A 26,998-nucleotide genomic window follows, 5' to 3' on the forward strand; every position below is an offset into this window, starting at 1 on the left:
ATAAGCAATGTCAGGACGAGTGACTGTAAGGTAGTTCAATTTTCCTACCAATCTCCTTTATCTCTCTGGATCTTCAAGCAACTCACTATCCCCTGCTAACAGTTGTAAATTTGGAGTCATTGGTGCACTACAAGGCTTAGCAGTCTCTGTCAATAAATCAAGGACATATTTTCTTTGAGACAAGAAAATATCCTTCTTACTTCTCATAACTTCAATACCCAAGAAATACTTTAACAATCCCAAGTCTTTGGTCTGAAACTGGATTTGGAGGAAGGTTTTAAGAGATGAAATACCTGCAGAATCACTCCCAGTGATGACAATCACATCCACATAGACTACTAGGAGAATTATACCAGCCTCAGATTGCTTATAAAATACTGAGTGATCACACTTACTCTTTTGCATACCAAATTCCTGTACTGCTTCACTAAATCTCCCAATCCAGGCCTTAGAACTTCGTTTCAAGCCGTAAAGAGACTTCCGAAGCCTACAAACTTTACCCAACTCCCCCTGAGCAACCAACTTAGGTGGTTGCTCCATATATACATCCTCATGAAGATCACCATGAAAGAATGCATTCTTGATATCCAATTGGTGCAGGGGCCAATCATATGTAGCTACTAAAGAGATCAACAAGCGAACAGAAATAAGTTTAGCTACAGGAGATAAAGTGCTAGAGTAATCAACCCCATATGTCTAAGCATATCCTTTTGCTACAAGGCGTGCTTTTAACCTAGACACAAAACCATCAGGATTTACTTTTACTGTAAATACCCATTTGCAACCAATAACTTTCTTACCAGTGGGCAAAGGCAACAGTTCCCATGTACCATTAGCATCTAAAGCCTCCATTTCCTCTTTCATAGCAGCACACCAGCCAGGATGAGATAATGCCTCACTCACAGTATTAGGGATAGGAACAGAGTCTAAAGAAGTAACAAAACACCAAGAATAAGAAGAGAATTGGTTATAAGAAACAAAAGAAGAGATAGGGTAAGTATATGAACATTTACCTTTATGAAGAGCAATGGGTAAGTCTAAATCAGAATCATGATCAGTATGAGGTACAGTATCTCCCAACAAAGTAGCTAGTGAAGGATCTGAGTCAGGAATCTCCAATCTCCTAGAATAAACATGAACAACGGGAGGTGGAGTAGGTCTAGAGACAGAAGGAATAGGCTGTGGGAGAGGACTAGACAGTCGTTGGACAGTATATATTAAGAGATCATCCTCCTCCCCCCGACTCTCATACACAGATGATTGAGGAAAAAATAGAATGGACTAAAAAAATGTGACATCTGCAGAAACAAGATAACGATTAAGAGTATAAGAGAAACAGCGGTACCCTTTTTGCAGCCGGGAGTACCCAAGAAAGACACATTTGAGAGACTTTGGATCTAATTTAGTAACCTGTGGATGAACATCACACACAAAATAGGTACAACAAAAAATACGAGGTTCAATAGGGAATAAAGATTTTGTAGGAAACAAACCAGTATAAGGAATATCCCTATTAAGGACAGAAGACGGCATACGATTGATCAAAAAACAGACTGTAGAAACTGCATCCGCCCAAAAATGTTTAGGAACTTTCATCTGAAAAAGAAGAGCACGAGTTACCTCAAGAAGATGCCGATTTTTTCTTTCGGCCACGTCATTTTGGGATGGGGTATCCACACAGGAAGACCGATGAAGAATGCCATTTTGTGCCCTATAAGACTGAAATTGTGCTGAAAATTATTCTTTGGCATTGTCACTTCTTAATATGCGCACAGAAATATTAAATTGAGTTTTGTTTTCATTACAAAAGGCACAAAAGATAGAAAACAACTCTTAAGCAGGTAACACGAGAGTAATCATCAATAAAAGTAACAAAATAAAGAAATCCAGTTTTAGAAGTAACAGAACAAGGACCCCAAACATCAGAATGAACTAACTCAAAAGGAGATGAAGCCCGTTTATTGACTCTAGACACAGAAGGCAAACGATGATGTTTTGCAAACTGACACGACTCACATTCTAGTACTGATAAAGACTGAAACTGAGGACACAACTTGTTCATGGTAGACAAAGAAGGATAACCCAATCTACAATGAGCTTCAAGAGGTGTTAAGGTACTGGAGCAAACAAGCGACCGCGGTACATGATTTTCCAAAATGTAGAGACCACCTGACTCACATCCTCTACCAATAATCTACTTCGTCGTAAGATCCTGAAACAAGCACTGGTCAGGAAAAAAGGAAACAGAATAATTTAAGGTACGAGTAAGTTTACTAACATAAAGTAGATTAAAAGAGAATTTTGGTAGACACAAAACAGATGACGAAATTGACGAAGTCGAATTCGCAGTTCCAGAACCCATGACACAAGAAGTAGAACCATCAGCTAAAGTAACTGTAGAGGAAGTGAGATTAGATTGAAAAGTAGATAGAAGACTAGAATTACCAGTTATGTGATCTGTCGCACCAGAATCAATAACCCATTTGGATGAGGAAGACACAAGGCATGTAGTGAATTTACGACTCGTGATTGCGATGACAGGAACCGTAAGCTTTAGAGATGCCTGATACTGGGAAAACTGTGCAAAATCCTCTGCAGATACCAAAATAGTTTTCTCAGAGGAAGATACTGTAGAATTTTCTGCTGCCATATTTGTCATCTGTGATCGCTGATTTTTCCTCTGAAGTTGCAGACAATTATATTTTGTATGGCCAGACTCATAACAATAATAACAAATGACTCCTCTTGAGTCCTGATTAGAACTACCCTCTCCATTACGCTGACTACTTCTGTTGCTTGTAATTCCTCCTTTACTTTCTCTTCTATTACCCTGTTGTCCATTTGGATTACGGCTAATAAGAGTACTACTGGCAGGCTGTGAAGATTGGGTACTCTCTGTACGAAGGACCCGCGTGAACGTTTCATGCATAGAGGAAATCTCAGAACTGGAAAGTATCTGAGATTTAGCAGTCTCATACTCTGAAGGAAGGCCGGCAAGAAAACTCATAACAGTCAGTTGCTCCCGTTGGGCCTGCTAAACTTTCACATCAGGACTAAAAGGCAACAATACATTAAGTTCCTCATATACCCATTTAAAATCCATAAAATAAGCCATGAGAGACTTATTCTCTTTCTCAGCACGGTAGAATGCCTTATAAACAACATAAATACGGGAGATATTTCCTTTACCAAAATACAGAAAATCTAAGTAATCCATCAATTCCTTAACAAATTCACAGTAATAAATTAAACTAATTACCTCACTGTGAATTGAGTTCCGAAGCTACAAAATTAACCGAGCATCATCCCTTAGCCAAGTTTGTCGTGTATCATCCGTAGATGGATCTTTAGTAAGGTGATCATCCTTATCAATGCTACGCAAATAGGCCCTAACAGTCTTACTCCACTCCAGGTAATTCGAACCATTAAGTTTGTATTCCGTGATCTTAGTCATCACTAGAATCACATCAGAAATAACATTCTTATTGTCTACCATTTGTTGAGACAAAGAAAACTGACCGAAACGCTAATCCAAAGTGCTTATAGCAGCAAAATAACCCAAAATCACAAATCAAGCAAATACAGAAATAGGATCTGAGAGCCAAACCTCAGAAGTCCTTTAATGGTGTATTGGATCAGGCAACAGCACATAGTGGTGGAATAAGGGGGTTGAGGCGACGCCGGCAATGTTGATCGGAATCGAAACGGCCCGTTGGCAACCATGGTCTCTCCTGAGCTGGGTGGTGAGAACAAATAGTCACCCTAGATAGATTACCTGCTCTGATACCAAGTAGAAAGAGATGATTTTCCTTAATTTTTATTAATCTGTACATGAGTATATATATACAATTGATTCCTATAATTGTGTTCTACTGATTCCTTAGCATTATCACTTCTCAATATACGCATAGAGGTATTAAATTGAGTTTGAATCTCAGCACAAAAGGAATAAAAAAAAGAAAATAATTCTGAACGATTCTTCATTAAAAATAACAAACACGAGAATAATCATCAACAAATGTAACAAAATACTTGAATCCAGAGTTTGAAATAACAGGACATGTACCCCATACATCATAATGAATTAACTCAAAAGAAGATGAAGCCCGTTTATTGACTCGAGACACTTTAGGCAAACGATGATGTTTGGCAAGCTGACATGACTCACAATCTAAAACTGACAAAGACTAAAACTGTAAACATAACTTTTTTAAGACAGATAAAACGGATGTCCCAATCGACAATGGACTTCAAGAGGAGTTAAATTATTGGAACACACGAGATCTTGGCACCTATTTGTCAAGGACGTAGAGGTCTCCAGACTCATATCCTCTACCAATAATCTGCTTCGTCGTAAGATCCTAGAACAAATAATGATCAAGAAAAAATGAGACACTACAATTTAAGACTTGTAGAAAGAGATGATTCTCCTTAATTTCAATTAATCTGTACATGGGTATATATATACAATTGATTCCTATAATTGTGTTCTACTAATTAGGAAGAATCCTAAATAAGAAATCCTAAATCGGAATACAGAATACAGAATATACAGAGAAATAATATAGTGATTGACTTTTCATAACAAAACTCGAGTGAGTTTACTAACATAAAGTAAATTAAAGGCAAATTTGGGTAGACACAAAACAGATGACAAAGAAATGGAAACAGATGACACAGAAATGGATGGTGTGAGATTTACAATGCTAGAACCAATGACACAAGACTTGGACTCATCGGCCAAAATGACAGACGATGAAGGATGATTAGGTTGAAAGTTAGATAAAATGCTAAAATTACTTGTCATGTGGTCTGTAGCACTAGAATCAATGACCTATTTGGAGGAGATAAGGCATATAATAGATTTACCTGACTCAACTATTGCAGTAACTGGAGAACTAGAAGACTTTAGAAATGCTTGATACTGGGAGAACTGTACATATTCTTCAGCTGACACTAAAACTGCTTTCTCAAAAGGAGTTACTGAAGAGTCATCAACTACCATATTGGCCGTCCGAGATCGTGGGTTCTTATTCTAAAGTTTTCGACAATATCTTTTTGTATGACCTGGGTCATGGCAATAATAACATTCAATTCCTTCTGAGTTACGATTAGAGGCAACCTCCCCACCACGCTGGTGACTAGGGGCAATCTCTACACTACGCTGGTTACCCTTATTGCCACTATACACTCCTTTACTGCCTCCTCTATGACTTTGCCTTCCACTATCAATACGACTAACAAGATCACTATTAACAGATTGGGAAAATTGGGAAGCTTCAGTGCCGAATACTCTTGAGAAAGTATCATGCAGAGATAAAATTTCAGAACCAGAAAGAATTTGAGATTTAGTAGTGTCAAACTCTAGGGTGAAGACCTGCCAAAAAACTCATGACAGCCATTTGTTCTCGTTAAACTTGTTGAACTTTCACATAAGGACTAAACGGCAATAAGACATTAAGTTTCTCATAGATATATTTAAAATCCATAAAATAGGTTATGACGAACCTATCTTATTTCTTTACATGATAAAATACCTTACATATCTCATAAATACGAGAGATTTACTTTACCCAAATATAAGAATTATAAATAATCCATCAATTATTTAACAAACTCACATTGATTAATTAAGCTAATTACCTCACTGTTGATAGAATTTCGAATTTGCAAGAGCAACGAGCATCTTTCCTTATTCAAGTTTGCTTTGTATCATCAATATGTGGATTTTGAGTGAGATGATCATCCTTATCGATACTCCGCAAATAAACCCTAACAGTCTAACTCCAATCTAGATAATTAGAACCATTATGTTTGTGTTCCGTAATTTTAATAATCACAGGAATCACATCAGCTACTACACTTTTACTTTCTGCCATTAAAAAAAATTCAAAACAGCAAGTCACAGAAATCCCCTTTCGCAAACCAATAAACACAGCAAATACACCTTAAGACATAATTTTAAAGCAGTTCAGCGTAACAGAAGCCAGAAACATACCCAACAGTAGGTGGACCAAGACAAATCACCTCCACAAGAGCACCTTATGACAAAACAGCTAACAGGGATGCAGTATACACCTAAGGCGACGCCGACAAGAGCAATTGGAGCGACACAGGACGGCAGAAACTCCTCCACACGGCGAGTGGAACGGCGACAAGAACTTATACCGGCACATGAGACTCACTTGCCGACCTTCTAGAGACCGGATTTTCTGGGTGAGGTCACAAGCGAGGGGTATTCCTTCTTGGATGAGCAGTGAGACATAAATGTTACCTTGAGACGGTGACCTAACTCCATAGTAATGATTCTGATGGTTTTCTCAAAAAAATTTCTTCCCCAACGTTGCTCTGATACCGTGAAGTGAATATTTTTCAGTGTATTTTATTGAATGAGATACAAGGTATTTATATACAAAAAATCCTATAATTAAGTATTCTAATTGGGAAGATATACTAATAATTATGCTAACTAATTAAGAAAGGATATTATTTACATAATTATAGAATTGACTTCCTATAGCAATATCTTTATATTGTTAATTAGATTTATCTAAACCCCCTAATTAATACCAAAAACTCTATAAATACCTATAAAATTTGCTTATTTCAATTCAGCTTTCATTAATAAAAAAAATCCAACATAAATTTATCTCTTTATATTCACTCTTTATGTGTGTGTGTTTATTTGAACTTCACGCTACGTCAGGTGGTATCAGAACGGGAAAATCGCCCCAATCGAGATGGGTTACCTTAGTAGAGGTAGCGATTATAGTGGTTCTTACGATGATGATTGGGGAACTAGAGCCCTTTACCATAGGTACAAATCATTGCAAAGATAAGAGCAACATACGAGGCAACGAATGGATCTCATATTCGAGCGTATAAAGGGACGCTTTGAAGAGATTGTAGATCATCTTGATGCTTTGATAATCACTACAAACAGGGATCATATGATGATAGAAGGCCAAGGGTAAAGTTAGCTCGTGGTGACCCTATCAATAAACCTTTGTTTTGCATGTAGGCAATACATATGCGAGGAAGACTCAAAGGAGGAAGATGACTATGAACCAAACAAGTTTTATAGATACACACAATGAAAGATATAGAAGATGTGTATATCAACCAATTCTTGTACACCAACAATATGTTTATGAAGAATATTCAGAGGAGAAGGAGGAGGAGGAGGAGGAGGATGACTTAGAACCAATTAGGTACCACTGGCATCAACGGAATAGTGACTATCAGACAAGAGGCGGATGGATACGATGGGAAGGTTTTTCCAACCCGTAACTCAAACCCAACTTGGATTTATAGCTGAGTGCAAGGACACCCAACCCAAATATCTATTAGTGGAAAGGGAAGAAATACAAAAGCAATGTTGAAATTAATGTATTTGAGAGAAATCTCTGTATTTTTCATATATGAAATTCTTTGTACATACTCCTATTTATATTCAAGTTATTTATCCTAATAAGGAAACTAAGATAAATAGGAAAAAAATAATATAATAGGAAAGAATAATCAAATAAGATCCTACTTATCTACTACAACAACAAATCAAGGATACAACAACAAATCAAGGATCCCAACACTCCCCCTCAAGTTAGTTCATGTATATCACACATGCCCAACTTGCAAACTATAGTATGAAAAAATTACTGCTAAACCCTTAATGAACACGTCGACCAACTGTTCTTTTGAAGACACATGCGAGATACTCAATATTTTCTCCTTTATGAAGCGTCAATCCATCTCCATATGCTTGGATTTTGTCTCACATTGGTTTGAGATAAGGTGTTTGTGCCTCCTTCCCTTAAGCTAGCTTTTAAGGATAAGTTAGGTTTGTCCTATTTTCTTAAGATGGTATCAGGGTCTACCCTACTTCAATGTTGGGCCACCTGTAGATGTATTTGGTTACAAACTTTATTCCCCAAATGTTCATGCCTGAGCACGAGGAGGGTGTGTTGTCCCACATTGGTTTCGGATAAGATGTTTGTGCATCCTCCCCTTGAGCCAGGTTTTAGGAGTGAGTTAGGCCCGATCAATTTTCTTAAGATGATATTCATTTTTGCAACAAGGGTAAAAGTTTATTGATGATACACTCCATGCATTTGAGTGAAGTTTTTAGCCATTAACCTCGCCTTATACCTTTTTAATGAAACCACCTGCTTTATGTCCAATTGTGAACACCCATTTGTATCCCACTGGTTTCTTCCCTGATGGAAGAGAAACAATATCTCATGTCTCATTTTTTGCCAAAGCCCTCATCTCCTCTACATAGCTACCTTCCATTTTGGATCAAGACATGTTTCTTTTCACCCTTATGGTATAGTAACAAAAGAAACAGACAAGAAAAATCCTTTATAGGAAGGAGACAAGGAGTCATAGGAAATAAAATTAGAAATATGACGCTTAGTATAAGTCCTGGCTCCTTTTTTAAGAGCAATAGGAACATTGTTATGGAAAGTCAATCACTATATTATTTCTCTGTATATTCTGTATTCTGTATTCCTATTTAGGATTTCTTATTGAGGATTTCTTATTTAGGATTTCTTCCTAATTAGTAGAACACAATTATAGAAATCAATTATATATATATACCCAAGTACAGATTAATTAAAATTAAGGAGAATCATCTCTTTCTACATGGTATCAGAGCAGGTCATCTATCTAGAGTGACTATTTGTTCTCACCACCCAGCTTAGAAGAGACCTTGGCCGCCGACCGACATTCTACTCCGATCAACATCGCTGGCATCGCCTCAACCACCTCATTCCACCACTGTGTGCTGTTGCCTGATCCAGTACACCATTAAAGGACTTCTGAGGTTTGGCTCTCAGATCCTATTTCGGTATTTGCTTGATTTGTGATTTTGGGTTATTTTGCTGCTGTAAGCACTTTAAATTAGCGTTTCGGTTAGTTTTCTTTGTCTCAACAAATGGCAAACAATAAGAATGTTATTTTTTATGTGATTCCGGTGATGACTAAGATTATGGAACACAAACTTAATGGTTCGAATTATCTGGAGTAGAGTAAGACTGTTAGGGTCTATTTGCGTAGCATTGATAAGGATGATCACCTTACTAAAGATCCACCTACGGATGATACACGACAAACTTGGCTAAGGAAGGATGCTCGATTGTTTTTGCAGCTTCGGAACTCGATTCACAGTGAGGTAATTAGTTTAATTAATCACTATGAATTTGTTAAGGAATTGATGGATTATTTAGATTTTATGTATTCTGGTAAAAGGAATATCTCCCGTATTTATGATGTTTGTACGGCATTCTACCGTGTTGAGAAAAATGATAAGTCTCTCACGGCTTATTTTATGGATTTTAAACGGGTATATGAGGAACTTAATGTATTGTTGCCTTTTAGTCCTGATATGAAAGTTCAGCAGGCCCAACGGGAGCAACTAGCTGTTATGAGTTTTCTTGCAGGCCTTCCTTCAGAGTATGAGACTGTTAAATCTCAGATTCTTTCCAGTTCTGAGATTTCCTCTTTGCATGAAACGTTCACACGGGTCCTTCGCACAGAGAGTACCCAATCTTCACAGCCTGTCAGTAGTACTCTTATTAGCCGTAATCCAAATGGATAACAGGGTAATAGAAGAGGAAGTAGAGGAGGAATTACAGGCAACAGAAGTCATCAACGTAATGGAGAGGCTAGTTCTAATCAGGACTCAAGAGGTGTCATTTGTTATTATTGCCATGAGCCTGGCCATACAAAATATAATTGTCCGCAACTTCAGAGGAAAAATCAACGATCACATATGGCAAATATGGCAGCAGAGAATTCTACAGTATCTTCCTCTAAGAAAACTATTTTGGTATCTGCAGAGGATTTTGCACAGTTTTTCAAGTATCAGGCATCTCTAAAGCCTACCAGTTCCCCTGTTACTGTGATCGCTGAGTCGGGTAAATCCACTACATGCCTTGTGTCTTCCTCATCCAAATGGGTTATTGATTCTGGTACAACAGATCACATGACAGGTAATTCTAGTCTTCTATCTACTTTTCAGTCTAATCTCACTTCCTCTATTGTTACTTTAGCTGATGGTTCTACTTCTTGTGTCATGGGTTCTGGAACTGCGAACCCGACTTCGTCAATTTCTTTGTCATCTGTTTTGTGTCTACCAAAATTCTCTTTTAATCTACTTTCTGTTAGTAAACTTATACCTTAAATTGTTCTGTTTTCTTTTTTTCTGACCAGTGTTTGTTTCAGGATCTTACGACGAAGCAGATTATTGGTAGAGGACGTAAGTCAGGTGGTCTCTACATTCTGGAAAATCATTTACCGCGGTCGCTTGTTTGCTCCAGTACTTTAACACCTCTTGAAGCTCATTGTAGATTGGGCCATCCTTCTTTGTCTACCATGAAGAAATTGTGTCCTCAATTTCAGTCTTTATCAGTACTAGAATGTGAGTCGTGTCAGTTTGCAAAACATCATCGTTTGCCTTTTGTGTCTAGAGTCAATAAACGGGCTTCATCCCCTTTTGAGTTAGATCATTCTGATGTTTGGGGTCCTTGTTCTATTACTTCTAAAACTGAATTTCGTTATGTTGTTACTTTTATTGATGATTACTCTCGTGTTACCTGGTTATATTTAATGAAAAATCATTCTGAGTTATCTTTTATCTTTTGTGCCTTTTGTAATAAAATCAAAACTCAATGTAATATTTCTGTGCGCATATGAAGAAGTGACAATACCAAAAAATACTTTTCAGCACAATTTCAGTCTTATATGACACAAAATGGCATTCTTGATCAGTCTTCTTGTATGGATACCCCATCCCAAAATGACATAACCGAAAGGAAAAATTGACATCTTCTTGAGGTAACTCATGCTCTTCTTTTTCAGATGAAAGTTCCTAAACATTTTTGGGCGGATGCAGTTTATACGGCATGTTTTTTTATCAATCGTATGCCATCTTCTGTCCTTAATGGGGATATTCCTTATACTGCTTTATTTTTTACAAAATCTTTGTTCCCTGTTGAACCCCGTATTTTTTGTTGTACCTGTTTTGTGCGTGCTATTCGTCCACAGGTTACTAAATTGGATCCAAAATCTCTCAAATGTGTCTTCCTTGAGTACTCCCGGCTGCAAAAAGGGTACCGCTGTTTCTCTCCTACTCTTAATCATTATCTTATTTCTGCAGATGTCACATTTTTTTAGTCCACTCCATTTTTCCTCAATCATTTGTGTATGAGAGTCAGGGGGAGGAGGATGATCTCTTAATATATACTGTCCAACCAATGTCTAGTCCTCTCCCACAGCCTGTTCCTTCTGTCTCTAGACCTACTCGGCCTCCCATTGTTCATGTTTATTCCAGAAGATTGGAGATTCCTGACTCAGATCGTCCACTAGCTACTTCGTTGGGAGATCTTATACCTCATACTGATCATGATTCTGATCTAGACTTACCCATTGCTCTTCGTAAAGGTAAACGTTCATGTACTTGCCCTATCTCTTCTTTTGTTTCTCATAATCAATTGTCTTCTTGTTCTCAGTGTTTTGTTACTTCTTTAGATTCTATTCCTATCCCTAATACTATTGGTGAGGCACTGTCTCATCCTGGCTGGTGTGCTGCTATGAAAGAGGAAATTGAGGCTTTAAATGCTAATAGTACATGGGAATTGTTGCCTTTGCCCATGGTAAGAAAGCTATTGGTTGCAAATGAATATTTACAGTAAAGGTAAATCCTGATGGTTCTGTGGCTAGGTTAAAAACACGCCTTGTAGCAAAAGGATATGCTCAAACATATGGGGTTGATTACTCTGACACTTTTTCCCCTGTAGCTAAACTTACTTCTGTTCGCTTGTTTATCTCTTTAGCAGCTCCATATGACTGGCCCCTGCACCAATTGGATATCAAGAATGCTTTCCTTCATGGTGATCTTCAGGAGGAGGTGTATATGGAGCAACCACCTGGGTTTGTTGCTCAGGGGGAGTTGGGTAAAATTTGTAGGCTTCGGAAGTCTCTTTACGGCTTGAAACAAAGTCCTAAGGCCTGGTTTGGGAGATTCAGTGAAGCAGTACAGGAATTTGGTATGCAAAAGAGTAAGTGTGATCACTCAGTATTTTATAGACAATCTGAGGCTAGTCTAATTCTCCTGGTAGTCTATGTGGATGACATTGTCATCACTGGGAGTGACTCTGCAGGTATTTCATCTCTTAAAACCTTCCTCCAAATCCAGTTTCAGACCAAAAACTTGGGATTGTTAAAGTATTTCTTGGGTATTGAAGTTATGAGAAGTAAGAAGAGTTTTTTTGTCTCAAAGAAAATATGTCCTCGATTTATTGACAGAGACAGGAAAATTAGGTGCTAAGCCTTGTAGTGTACCAATGACTCTAAATTTACAACTGTTAGCAGGGGATAGTGAGTTGTTTAAAGATCCAGAGAGATACAGGAGATTGGTAGGGAAATTGAACTACCTTACAGTCACTCGTCCTGACATTGCTTATGCCGTTAGTGTGGTAAGTCAGTTTATGTCTTCCCCAACTGTTGCTCATTGGAAAGCCTTGGGACAAATCTTGTGCTATCAGAAGGGTGCTCCAGGAAGAGGTTCGTTATATAGTAATCATGGACATTTGAATGTTGAATGTTTTTCAGAAGCCGACTAGGCTGGATCTAAGGTTGACAGGAGGTCAACTACTGGATATTGCGTTTTTGTTGGAGGAAATTTGGTGTCTTGGAGAAGCAAGAAGCAGAGTGTAATTTCTCGATCTAGTGCTGAATCCGAATACAGAGCCATGACACAATCAGTATGTGAGGTAATGTAGATACTTCAATTACTAGATGAGACAGGTTTTAAGACCTCTCTGCCTGCGAAATTGTGGTGTGATAATCAAGTTGCTCTACATATTGCTTCTAATCCAGTGTTTCATGAGCGGACCAAGCATATTGAGATTGATTGTCACTTTGTGAAAAGATTCAACAACAGATCATCTCAACATGACAAATCAAAACTGGAGAACAGTTAGGAGATATTTTCACAAAAGCTCTGAATGCAGTTAGGATTGACTACATTTGTAACAAGTTGGGCATGATTAACATCTATGCTCCAACTTGAGGGGGAGTGTTATGGAAAGTCAATCACTATATTATTTCTCTGTATATTCTGTATTCTGTATTCCTATTTAGGATTTCTTCCTAATTAGAACACAATTATAGGAATCAATTGTATATATATACCCATGTACAGATTAATTGAAATTAAGGAGAATCATCTTTTTCTACAAACATTAAGATCATCAATAATAGAATTCAACTGAGAAATAAAATTAGGATCATCAGGAAGTAAAGGAGACATCACATTCTTAAGGAATTGATTGTATCAAGCTTAATGGTTATATCTATCTTATTTCGATACATATAAGTTCTCAAATCCAATCTATTCAATCCCCCTAGAGTTTGAGGAAGTGGTTGGTTCTGATTAGATGACTCGTTACTAAGGTATCCAAGCCTAATAGTCTACCCCTGAGGTGGTTGGTCCTGATTATATGGCTCATTACCAAGGTGTGACCCAAGCCTGATAGCCTAGTTAGGAAAAAAAGACCTCTTTCTTTTCCTCCTTATGCTCCCCTTGAAGAGGTGACTTGACAGGAAAATAAGGCTCAGATTCTTTACAGGTAACATCCATACTGAAAAAATATTTCTAGTAGGAGAATGATAATATTTATAGCCCTTTTGAGTACCAAAATAACCTACAACACACATTTAAGAGCTCTAGGTTCTAACTTCCTAACATCTACAAAACAAATGCATCCAAAAATTTTTGGAGGAACAATATAAGAATTATGGCCTTGTAAACCTCTAAAGGACTCTTAAAGTTCAATGTTCTTAGAAGCATTCTATTGATATGTTGCAATAAGTATTGCATCACCCCAATAAGGTGTAGAAAGATTCATAGTAAAAATAAGATATTAAGTCACCTTCAATAAATGTCTATTTTTTCTTTCAGAAACCTCTTTTTGTTCACTAATCTTGACACAATTAGTTTAATGCACTACACCATTTGAATCCAAATAAGTGTAAAAGACACCATTAACATATTCTATGCCATTATCAGTTCTTAATATTTTAATCTTAGCATCAAGCTGTGTGCAAATCATTTTGTGAAACTGTTAAAAGCAAAAAAACACTTCTCTTTTTGCTCTCATCAAATAAATACGTCAGCTTGGTGCAACAGTCAATAAAAGTGACAAACCATCTATATCCAGATAAAGAAATATTTTGGGCAGGTCCACATACATCAAAATAAATAGTCATGAAATGGACCAGACTTCTATTATCTGTTGAAGGATAAGACTGCATTGTGTGTTTAGCAAATTCACAAACATCACAAATTAGTAATTCTGAGTTGCAAATTCTAAACAAATTAGGATATAACCTTTTTAAAGCAAGACAAGATGGATGTCTTAATTTCCTATGCCACTGAAAAATCTCCTATTAGCATTCATATACTATCCTAACAAAGCCTGATTTGCTTCGGGATTTGAGGAACTATAACCATCATCTAAAAAATACAAACTATCTCGCAATCTATCACTGCCAATCATTTTCCCTGTTTTCAAATCCTGAAATATGCAATTGTAGGAAAAAATTCAATTTTGCAATTAATGGCTTGGGTAATGGAACTGACAGATAAAAGATTAATAGGAAAATTGGAAACACGAAGAATTGAAATGAGATTTATATTGAAAGTGCATGTAATAGAATCTGTATCAGAAATTGAGGTTAAGAAACCGTTCGCTATACGGACATTTTCTTTTCCTGAGCATAGAAAATAGGTAGAGAATTTATTTGAAGAGCATATCATATATTTGTTTATTCTAGAATTTATATCCCAACAATATTTGTCAAGATTAGCAAGAAATACATTACCTAATTTGATAAAATTGGAAGAGCCAATTCTGGAAGATTAAGATTTAAGTCAAGACAGCAAACGCCTTAGAGATTAAATTTTTTTATTTAAAAAAATGCCAATATCATTTTTTTTTCTTTCGGAGTAATCTACTATTTCAGACATATTCCCTTGTGGTCAAGTTAAGGACAGGGGCTGAGTAAAAGCACGACACACGAGGAACAATAGAAAATGCGAAAAAAAAAAAAAGGTCCACTTGTTGTGAACAGTGCCGATCAACAGTGCCCTCATGAATAGTGCATATGAACAATACACATAAACATTATTAAAGCCTGTCCGAATGAATCAAAAGCTTTGATATCAAGTTGAAACTATTATATTTGAGAGAAATCTTTGTATTTTTCACATACAAAATTTTTTGTACATGCTTCTATTTATACACAAGTGATTTATCTTAACAAGGAAACTAAGATAAATAGGAAATAATAGTACAATATGAAAGAATAATCAAATAAGATCCCAATAATCTGCTATAACAACAAATCAAGGATTCTAATAAACTTGAATTCAAAACTCATCTCAAAGTTAAGGAGACTAATGTCAAAGGATTGAAACTAGAAGCTTTCATTGAATTTCCCTTTGCTGTGATTGAAGATGAAGAGCTTAAAGAATGTGTCCTTGGGAATCACAATAATCACATCATGGACGTTTCAATAAAAATGGAGGAAAAACAATCCATGGAGACAATATTAGAAATCTAAGAACATCAAGTCTTAGAGATGATGGAGATTGAAGAATTTTTTAACTCTTTACCTTCTATTATTTCAATTGATATTGTTTGTCCAGATGTTTTTATGGAGACAAAAATGAAGGTGAAAATGATTAGTTCAATTTTGCTCAATTCTTCATGGACAGGTCAAAGAAAGCAAAGTGGTGTGCTTTTCTAATGAAGATTTTCATTCTCTTCCACTTCAAAATTTGAGGGAGAATTTATTCCAAGTAGGGGAGAATGGTGTGGAAGTTGTTATGGTCTTGTTTGGGTTTGTTGCAAACTATTACAACTTGAAGACAAGTTTTTTCAAAGTGGAGGGGTATGACACAGGGCCAAACAGCAAAGAACACACCCCTGGTGTGTTTCAGCAATCTAGAACACACCCAGAGTGTGTTCCACGGGACACAACGGAGTTAGAAACTCATGTTTCCCTCTGTGCCAGCTTGAGGAGATGTATTTTCTGTCCCAGCAAGAGCAGACGTGTTTTTTTTTATTATTTCTTTTATTTTTTATTTTTTTACTCTCCAGCAGTCCTGTTTTACTTAGGACTTCATGGAAAGACTCCAAGAAGCTATGGAAATTGATTAGAATTAATTTAGTAACTCTCCAACTCTATTTAGGATTTAATTATGTTTTTCTATTCTATCTAGGATTAGACTAATTCCTATTTTATTTATATATTCCTATTATATTTAGGTTTATCTAAACTTCTTAATTAATAGCTTTATATTCCCATTAGGTTTAGGAGCCCAAAATCTCTATAAATACCCATAAAACCCGTGTATTTCAGTTCAGCTTGCATTAATAAAAAAAATCTAACAAAAAGTTTCTCTCTCTATATTCACTCTTTATGTGTGAATGTGTATTTATTTGAACTTCACACTGCATCAAAAAATAATTACAAATACTAATTATTTTTCTAATTATTAACAGAATTATTGACTTTATCCAACCCATCCAAAAGCCCAATAAACTTATCCAACCCATCCAAAAGCCCAATGAACCTCAGTCTATAATGGTTGTTGACATTTGTGATAATTCTAGCTATGATGAGGGTCCTTTAGACGTTTTGATCAATTTTGATGAGGAGGTAGTTGCATTACAACTAGATGGTTCAGTTCCACTAGTGTTTGACTTTCAAGTTGTGGGGATTTATAAAAACTAGATGGATCTAAAGGTGGCTACTATGAAGAAAGGGATGAAGTTTTTTCTTAGCACAGGCCTAGAAGAAAGTATAAATGGTCTGGTGACTTTTCTTGAAATGAAGGGATAGATCACAAGGTATGGTTTGGGCTATGAGCCAACTAAAGAGGAAAAAGAGTCAAAACCTCCTAAGTTCTTGAAAGAGAGGGGCAATTATCTAGACATATGATTAGGGGTTACTACATGTGAAAGTGCTAAAGCAGAAAATCAAGACCATTGATCTAAGGACAGCATGGAAAGCTAAGCACCTAAAGTTACACTCCTAAGTTTGAGTTTGTCTTTTGTAATGCTCATAGTAGTGATACAGATGTTTCCATTTCTGATGTACTTGATGCTGATTTTAAGGCGAAGATCAACAACATGACCAGTCCTTCTGCTTACTTGTTTGATGTTTATTCTAATGGGCATATGCATGGCATTCATAATCATTTAGAATCAGTTTCTATTAATGCATCAAAATCGATCTCTATTAATTTGGGTACACCAAATAATCCTAAAGACATTAAGTTAGCTGAAGATTTAACCCAAGAAGAAAGAGATAAATTTATAGCCTTGTTAACAAAGTACCAAGAAGCACATGCCTCGAGCTTAAAATTAGATGGCTAATTCCCAAGCCAAGCTAATGTCCCCATAGGAAAAGAATGATCAAAAGTTGACTTGGCTAGTTATCCTAACGAGGAGTAAAATTTCATGCTATGAAGAATTAATAGTGGCACCTGTGGACCTAGAGGGAGAAGGAAAATGATATGAAGACATAAAGAGGTCTCTGGAAGTGAGAGAATACTCATAATAAGCCTACAAAAGAGATAGAGCAACAATTCATAGATTAGCCACTCAACTTACTTTAGCTGGGGGGCAATTCTACAAACTCTTATGTGTGATAGAAAAATAGGCTGAGCAAATAATGAAAGAAATACATGCAGGAAATGTGTAGTCCCCATATGAATGGAAATGTTCTAGTTGGGAAAAAATGTTCGAAACATATAAGGATTGGCCTGAAAAACTCCCTTATATTCTTTAAGGTTATCGTAGTACTGCAAGGACATTAACGGGGGCAACCCCATTCTCTTTAGTATATGGGACTAAAGCAATGCTATCCATTAAAGTAAGATGTCAGATCCTTAAGAGTGATGCTAAAAGCTAAGATCCTAGAAAATGAGTGGGGCCTAGAAGAGATATGAAGAACTAGCTTTGATTGATGAAAAGAGGATGTGAGCCTTGTATCATATGCAGGCTTATCAGAGGAAGGTGAAGTAAAGAAAGATCAAAGAGGGAGACATGGTTTTGAAATAAACTTGGCCCATCCCTTTTGATCCAAGAGAAAAGTTTAAGCCAAACTGGGATGGTCCACACATAGTCAAAAAGATCTTGCTACTGTAAGAATATCAGACCTGGATGGGAATGAATTTCAAGAACCAGTCAATTTAGACAGGCTTAAATGGTACTTTGTGTGAGACAGGCCCGCTAAGCTGAAAACCTGCAAAAGGCGGTCTAGGCAAAAGTAAGGGTCAAAGAAAAAAGAACGAAAGAAAAAAAAAAAGAGAGAAAGAAAAAAGAAAATAAAAGAAAAGAAAAGAAAAAAAAATGCTAGATTGAAAACCTACAAAAGGCAGTCTAGGCAAAATGAGAGATGAGAGAAGATCTGGATGGAAAACCTGAAAAGGTCATTCGGCAGGTTATAAAGCAATTTCCTACTAAGGCTGGTAGGGAATGATAATGTTCTGATAGGTAAGTTGGGAAATGGGATACAAAAAGAATTTTCTATGGTTAATTACAAGTGTTACGTAATGTGAAGAATGTGCTGGTAGGAGTCAATCGTAAAGTTAGAATTCTCAAAGTAATGGAATTAGTAATCAAGATAAAACTAAGAAATATTAAAAAAAAAAAAAGTTAAAGTTGATGATGCGATGGACATCCTTGAAGGAAAAGGTGTAAGGGTGAGATAGGACTAAGATTAAGGAATAAGTACAGCATGTTGAAAAGATATCAACGATAGCAGAAATAGGAAAAGAAAGTGGATAAGATCCAAAAGACAGGAAGAAAGCTCAGTAGAGCTAGTTATAATGATGAGGATAAGAAGGAATAGGTATGCTAGGAACACACTAAGAGATGTTTGAAATAAGTTATTATGAGATAATAAATTAAAGGAGCAATAAAGCCTCGATCTAAGTGCCAATGTGTCAGAAGTAGGACATATACTAAGAAGTTTTAGGAAGAAGTCTAGATATTTCCATTCCAGAGAAGGAGTGGGAAACGATAAAGTTGCATTAACCGGGTTATCAAGGAATACAAATACATTTGTCCTATAAGAGAAGAGACCCAGTTCACTTTCCAATATTGATAAGTGGTGTAGGGTACGCTTGACACTTAGATGAAGCTCTACATAACTAGTTACATAATATGGACAAGAGCTGGTCTAAGGACCTTAGCAATGACACAAAAGAGATTGAAAATTTGAAGTATCATGGGAGTGAGAAGATTTATAGGTATTGACCATTGAGGTCATAGGACAAATAAAGGTTTCGAACGAGATGTATAGGGTAAGGAACATAAGTCATGTTTTTTGAGAAACAGAGATTATTGAAACAAAGGAATAAGGACTGAAGTCACCAAGAGACACGTTACGGCGTAATAAAATTGAAATAAACGCCAAAGTAGATTAAAGTTATCAGATATCAAGTCGAGAGTAGTAGAGTTATAATGAGTACTAGAGATGACCAAAAAAAAAAAAAAAGAGGGGTAAACGAGTAGTCAGATGTGATGGTTTAGACTCAGAAGGAGAATGGTAGCTGGCATACTACGACAGGGGCAGATAGACACAAGAATTTTTAACCATCCAGGCAGATCCAAGGCGGAAAGATGTAAAATTTGCAATGGGTGATCGTGTTCTTGAAGGTTTCTCCTATGAAAAGGGTTATGAGATTTGGAAAGAAAAGGCAAATTGGCACTCCGTTATATAGGACCTTTTAAGATCATGGACAGAGTGGGAGCAGTTGCCTATCAGTTAGAGTTGCCACCAAATCTTTCTCATGTTCACCCAGTATTCCACATTTTCATGCTTAGAAAGTATGTTCCCAATCCTTCTCATGTGCTACGACCAGACACAGTGAAATTAAATGAGAATTTAATCTTTGAGGAGCAACTAGTAGCCATAGTAGACTATCAGATGAGACAACTTTGGTCAAGGCAAATCCCTATGATTAGTCCTGTGGAGGAGTTAATCTATGGAGGAATGAACTTGGAAGTTAAAGCAGGATATGCACAGCAAGTACTCATAAGTTTGATATGTAACTATGCGTCATTGTTCTGCCTTGCGTAAAATTTGAGGACAAATTTTCTATAAGGGGGAAGAATGTAACATCCCTAATTTTCAAATAATTATTATATATATATATATATATATATATATATATATATATATTATTCTAACTCTGGTATTGTGGACTTCGCGTATATACTTGCATTTCGTGGAAATTCGATCATCGCCCGGATCTGCAATTTCGGGCCGAGCAGATAAGCTGCTATAACCATTTCATAATCGGGTCAAGATTATAGGCTACCCCACCGTTTTCAGACGTTCTGGACGCGTTTCAGTTGTCAGATTTGGCATAGGTAAACTTGAACTCTACATTACTCAATTTTTGCCTTGTACTGGGTTAGAATAAAATTTATAAAATATTCGTGGATGATAAGAAAATTACGATTCCTATTGCAATAGCCTTATAATATTGTTAAGGACCGCGGGACAGGTTTATAAAATTTTTAAAGTTAGTTTGGATAGTTTTTGAAAAATATTAGTTTTGAAGTCTTATAATTGAGTTGTCTGATGTTGTGATTATTGCTTGGTTTGGAGGGCCCAGGAGGGGCCATAAAATGATGATGAGATATGGGTTGAGTTTAGAAGTGTTATTTGAACCATTTTGCAGGTTGGATAGGTCATAGGTATAGAGGAGACTCTGTCGGATTTTTAGCACAACTTAGGGTGTCTTTGGTCTTTTCTAAACTTGTATTGAGTCAAATATATTAAATAATTGCAATGAAATTGTCAGGAGAGCCGGGACAGCCTTTCTCCTCCGCCCAGCCGCCACAGTGACCTCGGTTCAAGTTTATGAGTAAAATATTATTTTTAATTATAATTTTGATACTATTATATGTTCAAGCATGCCCATGCATCACTTATAAATATTTATCTATGTAGTTAAACACTAGGCACGTTTTATATTGCATTCATAATTTGTTGAAGTACCATGGATGTTGTTTGTGGTAATTTGGAGCAGTGTGTGTGCGTGGCGTGCGTGTGGTATGGTATTGGATATGGACAGGACGGGTAGATAAGGCTTGAGAGACACTCGTTGGGACCCGATCCTTCAGGATAGACACGGCTTGAGAGACACTCACTGAGACCCCGCATTTGGTTTATTAAGCGAAAGTTCGGCTTGAGAGACACTCGCTGGCAGAGATTGGATTAAGAGGGCTGTATAGGGGATCAGCTCCCATATATGTATTGCTTGACAGTGTTGGGTGTGTGAGTGCTCCAAATTACCTTTTTGCTGTTATGATATGAAAATTATGACGATATTTCATCTCACTCCACATGGTGCATTTGTTTTAGATAGTTATAGAAATTATGATTAAAATTGGTATTTTGCTCTCAGAGTTGAACGCTCATTCCTGTTCATCTATTTTTCCAGGCTACAGGAGGATTATTTGTTATGGCTAACCTACTCTTCTTCTTCGCAGGTCCATTAATAGTATTTAATGTATTTTGTACAATTGAGTTAAATTTTAGACTCCGTATGTGTTAGAATCCCTTATTTTTATTTTGGGCCTGTATTATAAAAGTTATTTTAAACCTGTAAAATTATTAACTGTATGCATGATGGGATTGGATGAGGGAACTGAGCTCCTATTTGAGTTATGACATTTTGATTATGTGGAGGGTGAGCTGAACTCCCCAATTTATTATATATTGTGTTTACAGGTCGAGCGAGTCAAAAACTCCCCGTTGAATGGTCCATTTTATGGTCGGACTATGTCCGGTTGAATTCTTGAAATTGGGCTCAAATGGGCCTTAGAGTTAGGTTGAGGAATAGTTAGGCTTACTATAGGCCTCGGAGGCTTTAGGCTGGCTCAGGTCCCAGTGCCGGTCCGGCCCATAGGTTGGGTCGTGACACTCTCAATCATTAATAAATCACTCACACATACAACACCTATACTGCTCACAACTTACTCTCTAACCACACACATGGGCACAAAACACTCTCACAATTCAGCGCCCTTAGTGCTTTCTCACCTTATGGCCATGCACTACTCCTTACATGAATCTTCTAACCTTAATTGGACAAAGAGTCCAGATTTCTACCACTAAGTCAAGTCCAATTTTGGACTTCAAATCCTTCTTCTACTATGACTTCGTCAACACCAAATTTCATCCAATCAAACTTCCTTTTTTTTTTTAATTATTTCTTCCTAACATAATTTAACTTCTAAATCCTAATTCAATTTGCACTTTGATTCCAACAAGATATTATACACTTCCTTATTGAATTCACAAGGTCATAAAAATATCAAAGCAAATGTAGAGAGGCCACATGTCGAGATTTTATTACCTTGACCATTGTCATTCGCTCTGCACACAATGAAGACATACTTGAGGAGTGGGATAAGAGTAAGAGAGTATATAATCAATGAAAGAGCTCCAATTACATCCTCTGGATCTTTGATTCCTCGAGGAAATGTATTATAGAACACATACAATGGAGAAGTGCCCAAGTCTCCATAAACCACGCCAAGACTCTGGAATGCAAGCCGCAGAAGCAAAAGGAACGAGAATTTCTGAAGGAATAAAAGTTGTATTAGCAAAGAAAACTAAATCAGTATAACAGTAACATCAACATCCTTACAATCCACTAATTTAATTAAATCATATTCGGCATAACTAGAGATTACAGATCTCAAATATACAATATTTCAACTTAAAGTCGATAACACTGTGGCCTAAATGCAACAACTCATGAACAAATTCCACAAAATTGATATTCAACCTTCTTCTTGTTACCAATGAGATCAATCCATGCATATATATATGTCAAAACGAGTATATATATATATATATATATATATATATATATATAATTGACCTATGATTTATCCCAGTAAAGATATACACCACAAACAAAGAGACAGAGGTGCTTAACTTGCATAACACACAACTGAATTCTGTTTTATCAATCGAAATTCCCAAAAATAAAAAAATAAATAAATAAAAAGGATAGAGAACTGTACTAAAACCTTTTCTCTGTACATATTTCTAAGCCTTCCAGCTTCCTCATCCATAGGCTGATCAAGCTTTTGATCCAAAACCCACATACTGCCTCTGTTGTTGTCACTGTCATAATCAATCTCAGTTCTTGAAGTCATTTCCATAGTCGATTCTGATTGAATCCAATTGAATTCCCTGGCTTTTTAACAAAGAATTCTCACTCTCTAGAATCAAAAGCAAAAAATTCACAAATCTCCAACAAGACCCAGTTACCAAATCCTAAATTCAAAACCAACATGAAATAACACAAAGTGATCAAAACCCAAGACTAAAATTCTAGTATTCACTTGAAATCCATCCTTAAAAACCAAGAAAGAATTAAAACCCACCAGCAAAGTTTAGAAGAGGTACAGAAACTAAGAATCAAATCAAGACTTAGTAGCTTGCTAATATTTCCTAAACCAAAATTGAGCTGGAAACTTGAAAGCAAGAAGAAGTTGAAAAAGGAAACAACACAAATAGGTTCAAATTAAAAACAGAGGTGGAGATGAAGCAAATCTGAAATTTCATTGGCACTTGAATCAAATGCCAAAAAGATGACATATCAAAAAGAAAACAATTAGAGAACAAAAACAGAGACCCAATTGAGGATAGACCAGCTCAACAAACACCATCTATACTAAAACTCCAATGAAAGAAGAGACAAAGATATTTATATTAATTTCTTTTGCGGTGGCACCTAAAATTCCTCAGTGGGGTCACTTCAACCACAGCCACAGGACCAGAAACCAATTCATAAGTAAAAATAAAAATAAAAATAAAAATAAAAAACCATAAGCAAAAGATACAGCAAAAGCAAAACCCAAGTCGAATTTTCGAAGCAGCTAAATAGAGAAGCTGCCTGCAACAGAACCCAGAAAGAGAAAGAGAAAGAGAAAGAGAGATGGAGAGGGTGTGCCTGGTGCAGGTTGTCAGGGTCGTCGCTGGTTGCTAATTTATTTTAATATACCGAGAGAAACAGACCTTTCAGTAGGAAGTTGACAGACAAAAAACTATTGCCAGTTTGGAGAGAGGGATTAGTTTGTTTTGCACTTGATGTCCCCACTCCACAGGTACTACGTTTATCACTATCACCTTTCGTTAAACAAAAATTCAACTTTTCTTTTTCATCCAAGACAAAAGGGAAGATGATTGTAGTAAATCTCCTATGATTGCAGTAAATCCCCTTTTTCCTTTTTTTTTTCTTTTCTTTTTTTGTTATTATTATTATTATCATTATTATTTTGATACAATAACAATAATAATTAGAGTTATCATTTAATTCAACTATTGAAGAAAATAATTGCAGTATATCATTTTTTTTGTTTTTTTTATCATATTTCACTTAAATTTTTAATTTGAAATTAAATGTGGTAAATTTTAATTTAATTTCATTTTTAAAAATTAAATAATAAAAATATTTTTAATGAAATTAATATTTTAACTTAAAATGTTATGCATCCATAAATTAATAAGAAATTTTTAATGTCTAATAACCTGATGAATTACACGAATTTGAAAACAAAGAGGATTGATGACTATCGATTTAATGTGTTTTTATATATTTATAGGTATTTTTTCAGGTTTATAGATGTGCAAAAGACTTATTTTAGCATTTAAAATATGGACTAATAGTCACATAAATTTTTAAACTTTTTGAGTTTTCAACAAACCTTTTAAATTTTAAAAATAATTAAAAAAATTCTTCAACTTTGAAAAAAATTAGATAAAAAAAATCAGACTATAATATGCCGCCAATATAAATCTAGTTAAGGACATGCATAAAAATTTTTAGATGCACAGGGCCCTCATGCTTATCTGATTTATAACATTTCATTAAACATTTGATATATCAAACAGATCCATTAAGTTATTTTTATCAAATAATTTAATAAATTTTTCTATCAATAAGTTATCTTTATCATAAATTTCATAAAGAAACTTTTTAACTATTAGCTAAATAATAACTTATCAATATGCTTAGATGTAACAGATATCCACAAGTACATTGCAAGTTAGATACAAGATAACTCATGTCTATTTACATAGCTTTGAATGGACTTGAGTTGGAGACAAGTTATAGTTAATTTTTTATTTATTTATTTTTAAAAGTAAAGGGATTTATTTATCTAAAAATAGAAAGAGATTTATTTGATTTATTTTTAAAATTTTAAATTTATTTTTTTTAATATTTAAACAATTTTTTTAGACTCAAATTTTTTAAAGACTCATTGGTTATTGAGTTAAATTTTAAGGATTTAAATAGGCTTTTTGGCTATTATAGGTTTTAGATAAAATTTTATTAGTCCAATCACTTATTAAGGCAAAGTGATTCAATTTGGAGTTATTATCGATCATAGAAGAAAATTTTTAATTTATTTCAATTAAACTTTATTTCTATCAAGCAGTACGTTATTTTTCGTTTGAAAAATGAAGAGGCACAAATAATAAAATAAATAAAATCAAAATGACCTAAATTCTAATCCATTCAATCTAACTCATTTGTCACTTCTATTTAAATCCTTACTAGAGTTGATAACTTTACTCTAATTTAATATTAATCCAATTTTTTTTATTCCAATAAGAGTATATATATATATATATATATATATATATATATATATATATATATATATATATATATATATATAAATTCAATGTAAGTTCTTATCATGTGAAATACTACAATAGAATAAATCGAGAATCTCATTTAATTTTACTTTGATTATATATGTATTTGTATTGATTTTTATTTTTATAAATATAAAAAATTATTTATTTTGAAAATATATCTTTTATCATATAATAAAATAAAATTATTAATTAATAAATTTTAATTTAATAATATTAGTTTTGAAATTATAAAGTTTTAAATTTAAATTTTTGGTTTGAATAATTATAAAAAATAAAAAAATAAAATTACTATTTTATATTAAGGAATCTTCCTGTTCCATGGCCAAATAATGAATCTCAGTGATGGGTGATGGAAGAAAAATATTACCAGGATGTTAGGTAAGGATTTATTTAATTGTTAAATAATGTGATTTGATTTTTTAGAGTGAAATGGTGGGCCATAGTGCTGATTAGGTATTCTTATCTTAAGAACAAAACTTCCAAGTCATGTCATTCATCCACGAATCTAAACCTAAATTATTTTTTAAATATTTTTTTAATAAAAAAAATTAAATTAATTTCATTAATTTTAATATTTCCTTATTACTTCATTCTATTTTATTTTACCCTGAAATAAATTTTTAAATTTGGGCCTCCACACTAAAACAATTCAATATTCGTTCTTGATATTATATATATAGTATATTATTATTTTGATGATTAAAGTAGAGAGAATGAAAAGCAATCATTTAGCTAAAGCCTAAAGCTAACACTCTTTTTAATCCATTGATATTAATTATAACTTTGATTTTACTTTTTTTTATTTTACTAGTGGATAAAAAAATTCATTTTAATATTTGAAAATTGTTATAATTTTTTTGATAATTGTGTTTAATTAGTTAAATTAAAAAAATTATTAAAAATTTAGTTGCTAAACCCTCTCATGTCATAATCAAACTATATGTTATTCAAACTGATAATTAAAATATTGTTTTAAAATTTTAGCTTTAACTATATTTTATTGATTAAATAAATATTTTTTATTCACATTTTATCAATCATCAATATCTTATATTTAAGCATTTGGAGTAAGAAAATATAATAAATATTTTTTATTCACATTTTATCAATCATCAATATCTTATATTTAAGCATTTGGAGTAAGAAAATATAATCTATAATGCAATCCAAAAACCTCTCTTTTAGTTAAAATAAATAAATAAACAAACAAATTAATTGG

At 34.8% G+C, this 26,998-nt stretch overlaps 1 protein-coding gene across 2 annotated transcripts in view; it reads right to left on the reverse strand.

Moving 5' to 3' along the window:
• Positions 1-24,155, reverse strand: part of LOC110671145 (potassium transporter 11) — a 35,291-nt gene extending 11,136 nt beyond the window's left edge. Inside the window, exons 1-2 of one of the 2 annotated variants that reach the window (XM_021833519.2) lie at positions 23,136-24,155; positions 22,454-22,679 (exon numbers count right to left, since the gene is read on the reverse strand). In XM_021833519.2, the coding sequence (XP_021689211.1) occupies positions 22,454-22,679; positions 23,136-23,270 (361 nt within the window). In that variant the 5' untranslated portion in view covers positions 23,271-24,155. Of the gene's footprint in view, positions 1-3,607; positions 3,625-22,453; positions 22,680-23,135 lie in introns of those variants that run through there. The other variant, XM_058130035.1, reaches the window with a different exon arrangement.
• Between the last annotated feature and the right edge of the window lie 2,843 nt (positions 24,156-26,998).

This window comes from Hevea brasiliensis, chromosome 11 (genome assembly GCF_030052815.1).
Source record: "Hevea brasiliensis isolate MT/VB/25A 57/8 chromosome 11, ASM3005281v1, whole genome shotgun sequence".
Taxonomy (NCBI): domain Eukaryota; kingdom Viridiplantae; phylum Streptophyta; class Magnoliopsida; order Malpighiales; family Euphorbiaceae; genus Hevea; species Hevea brasiliensis.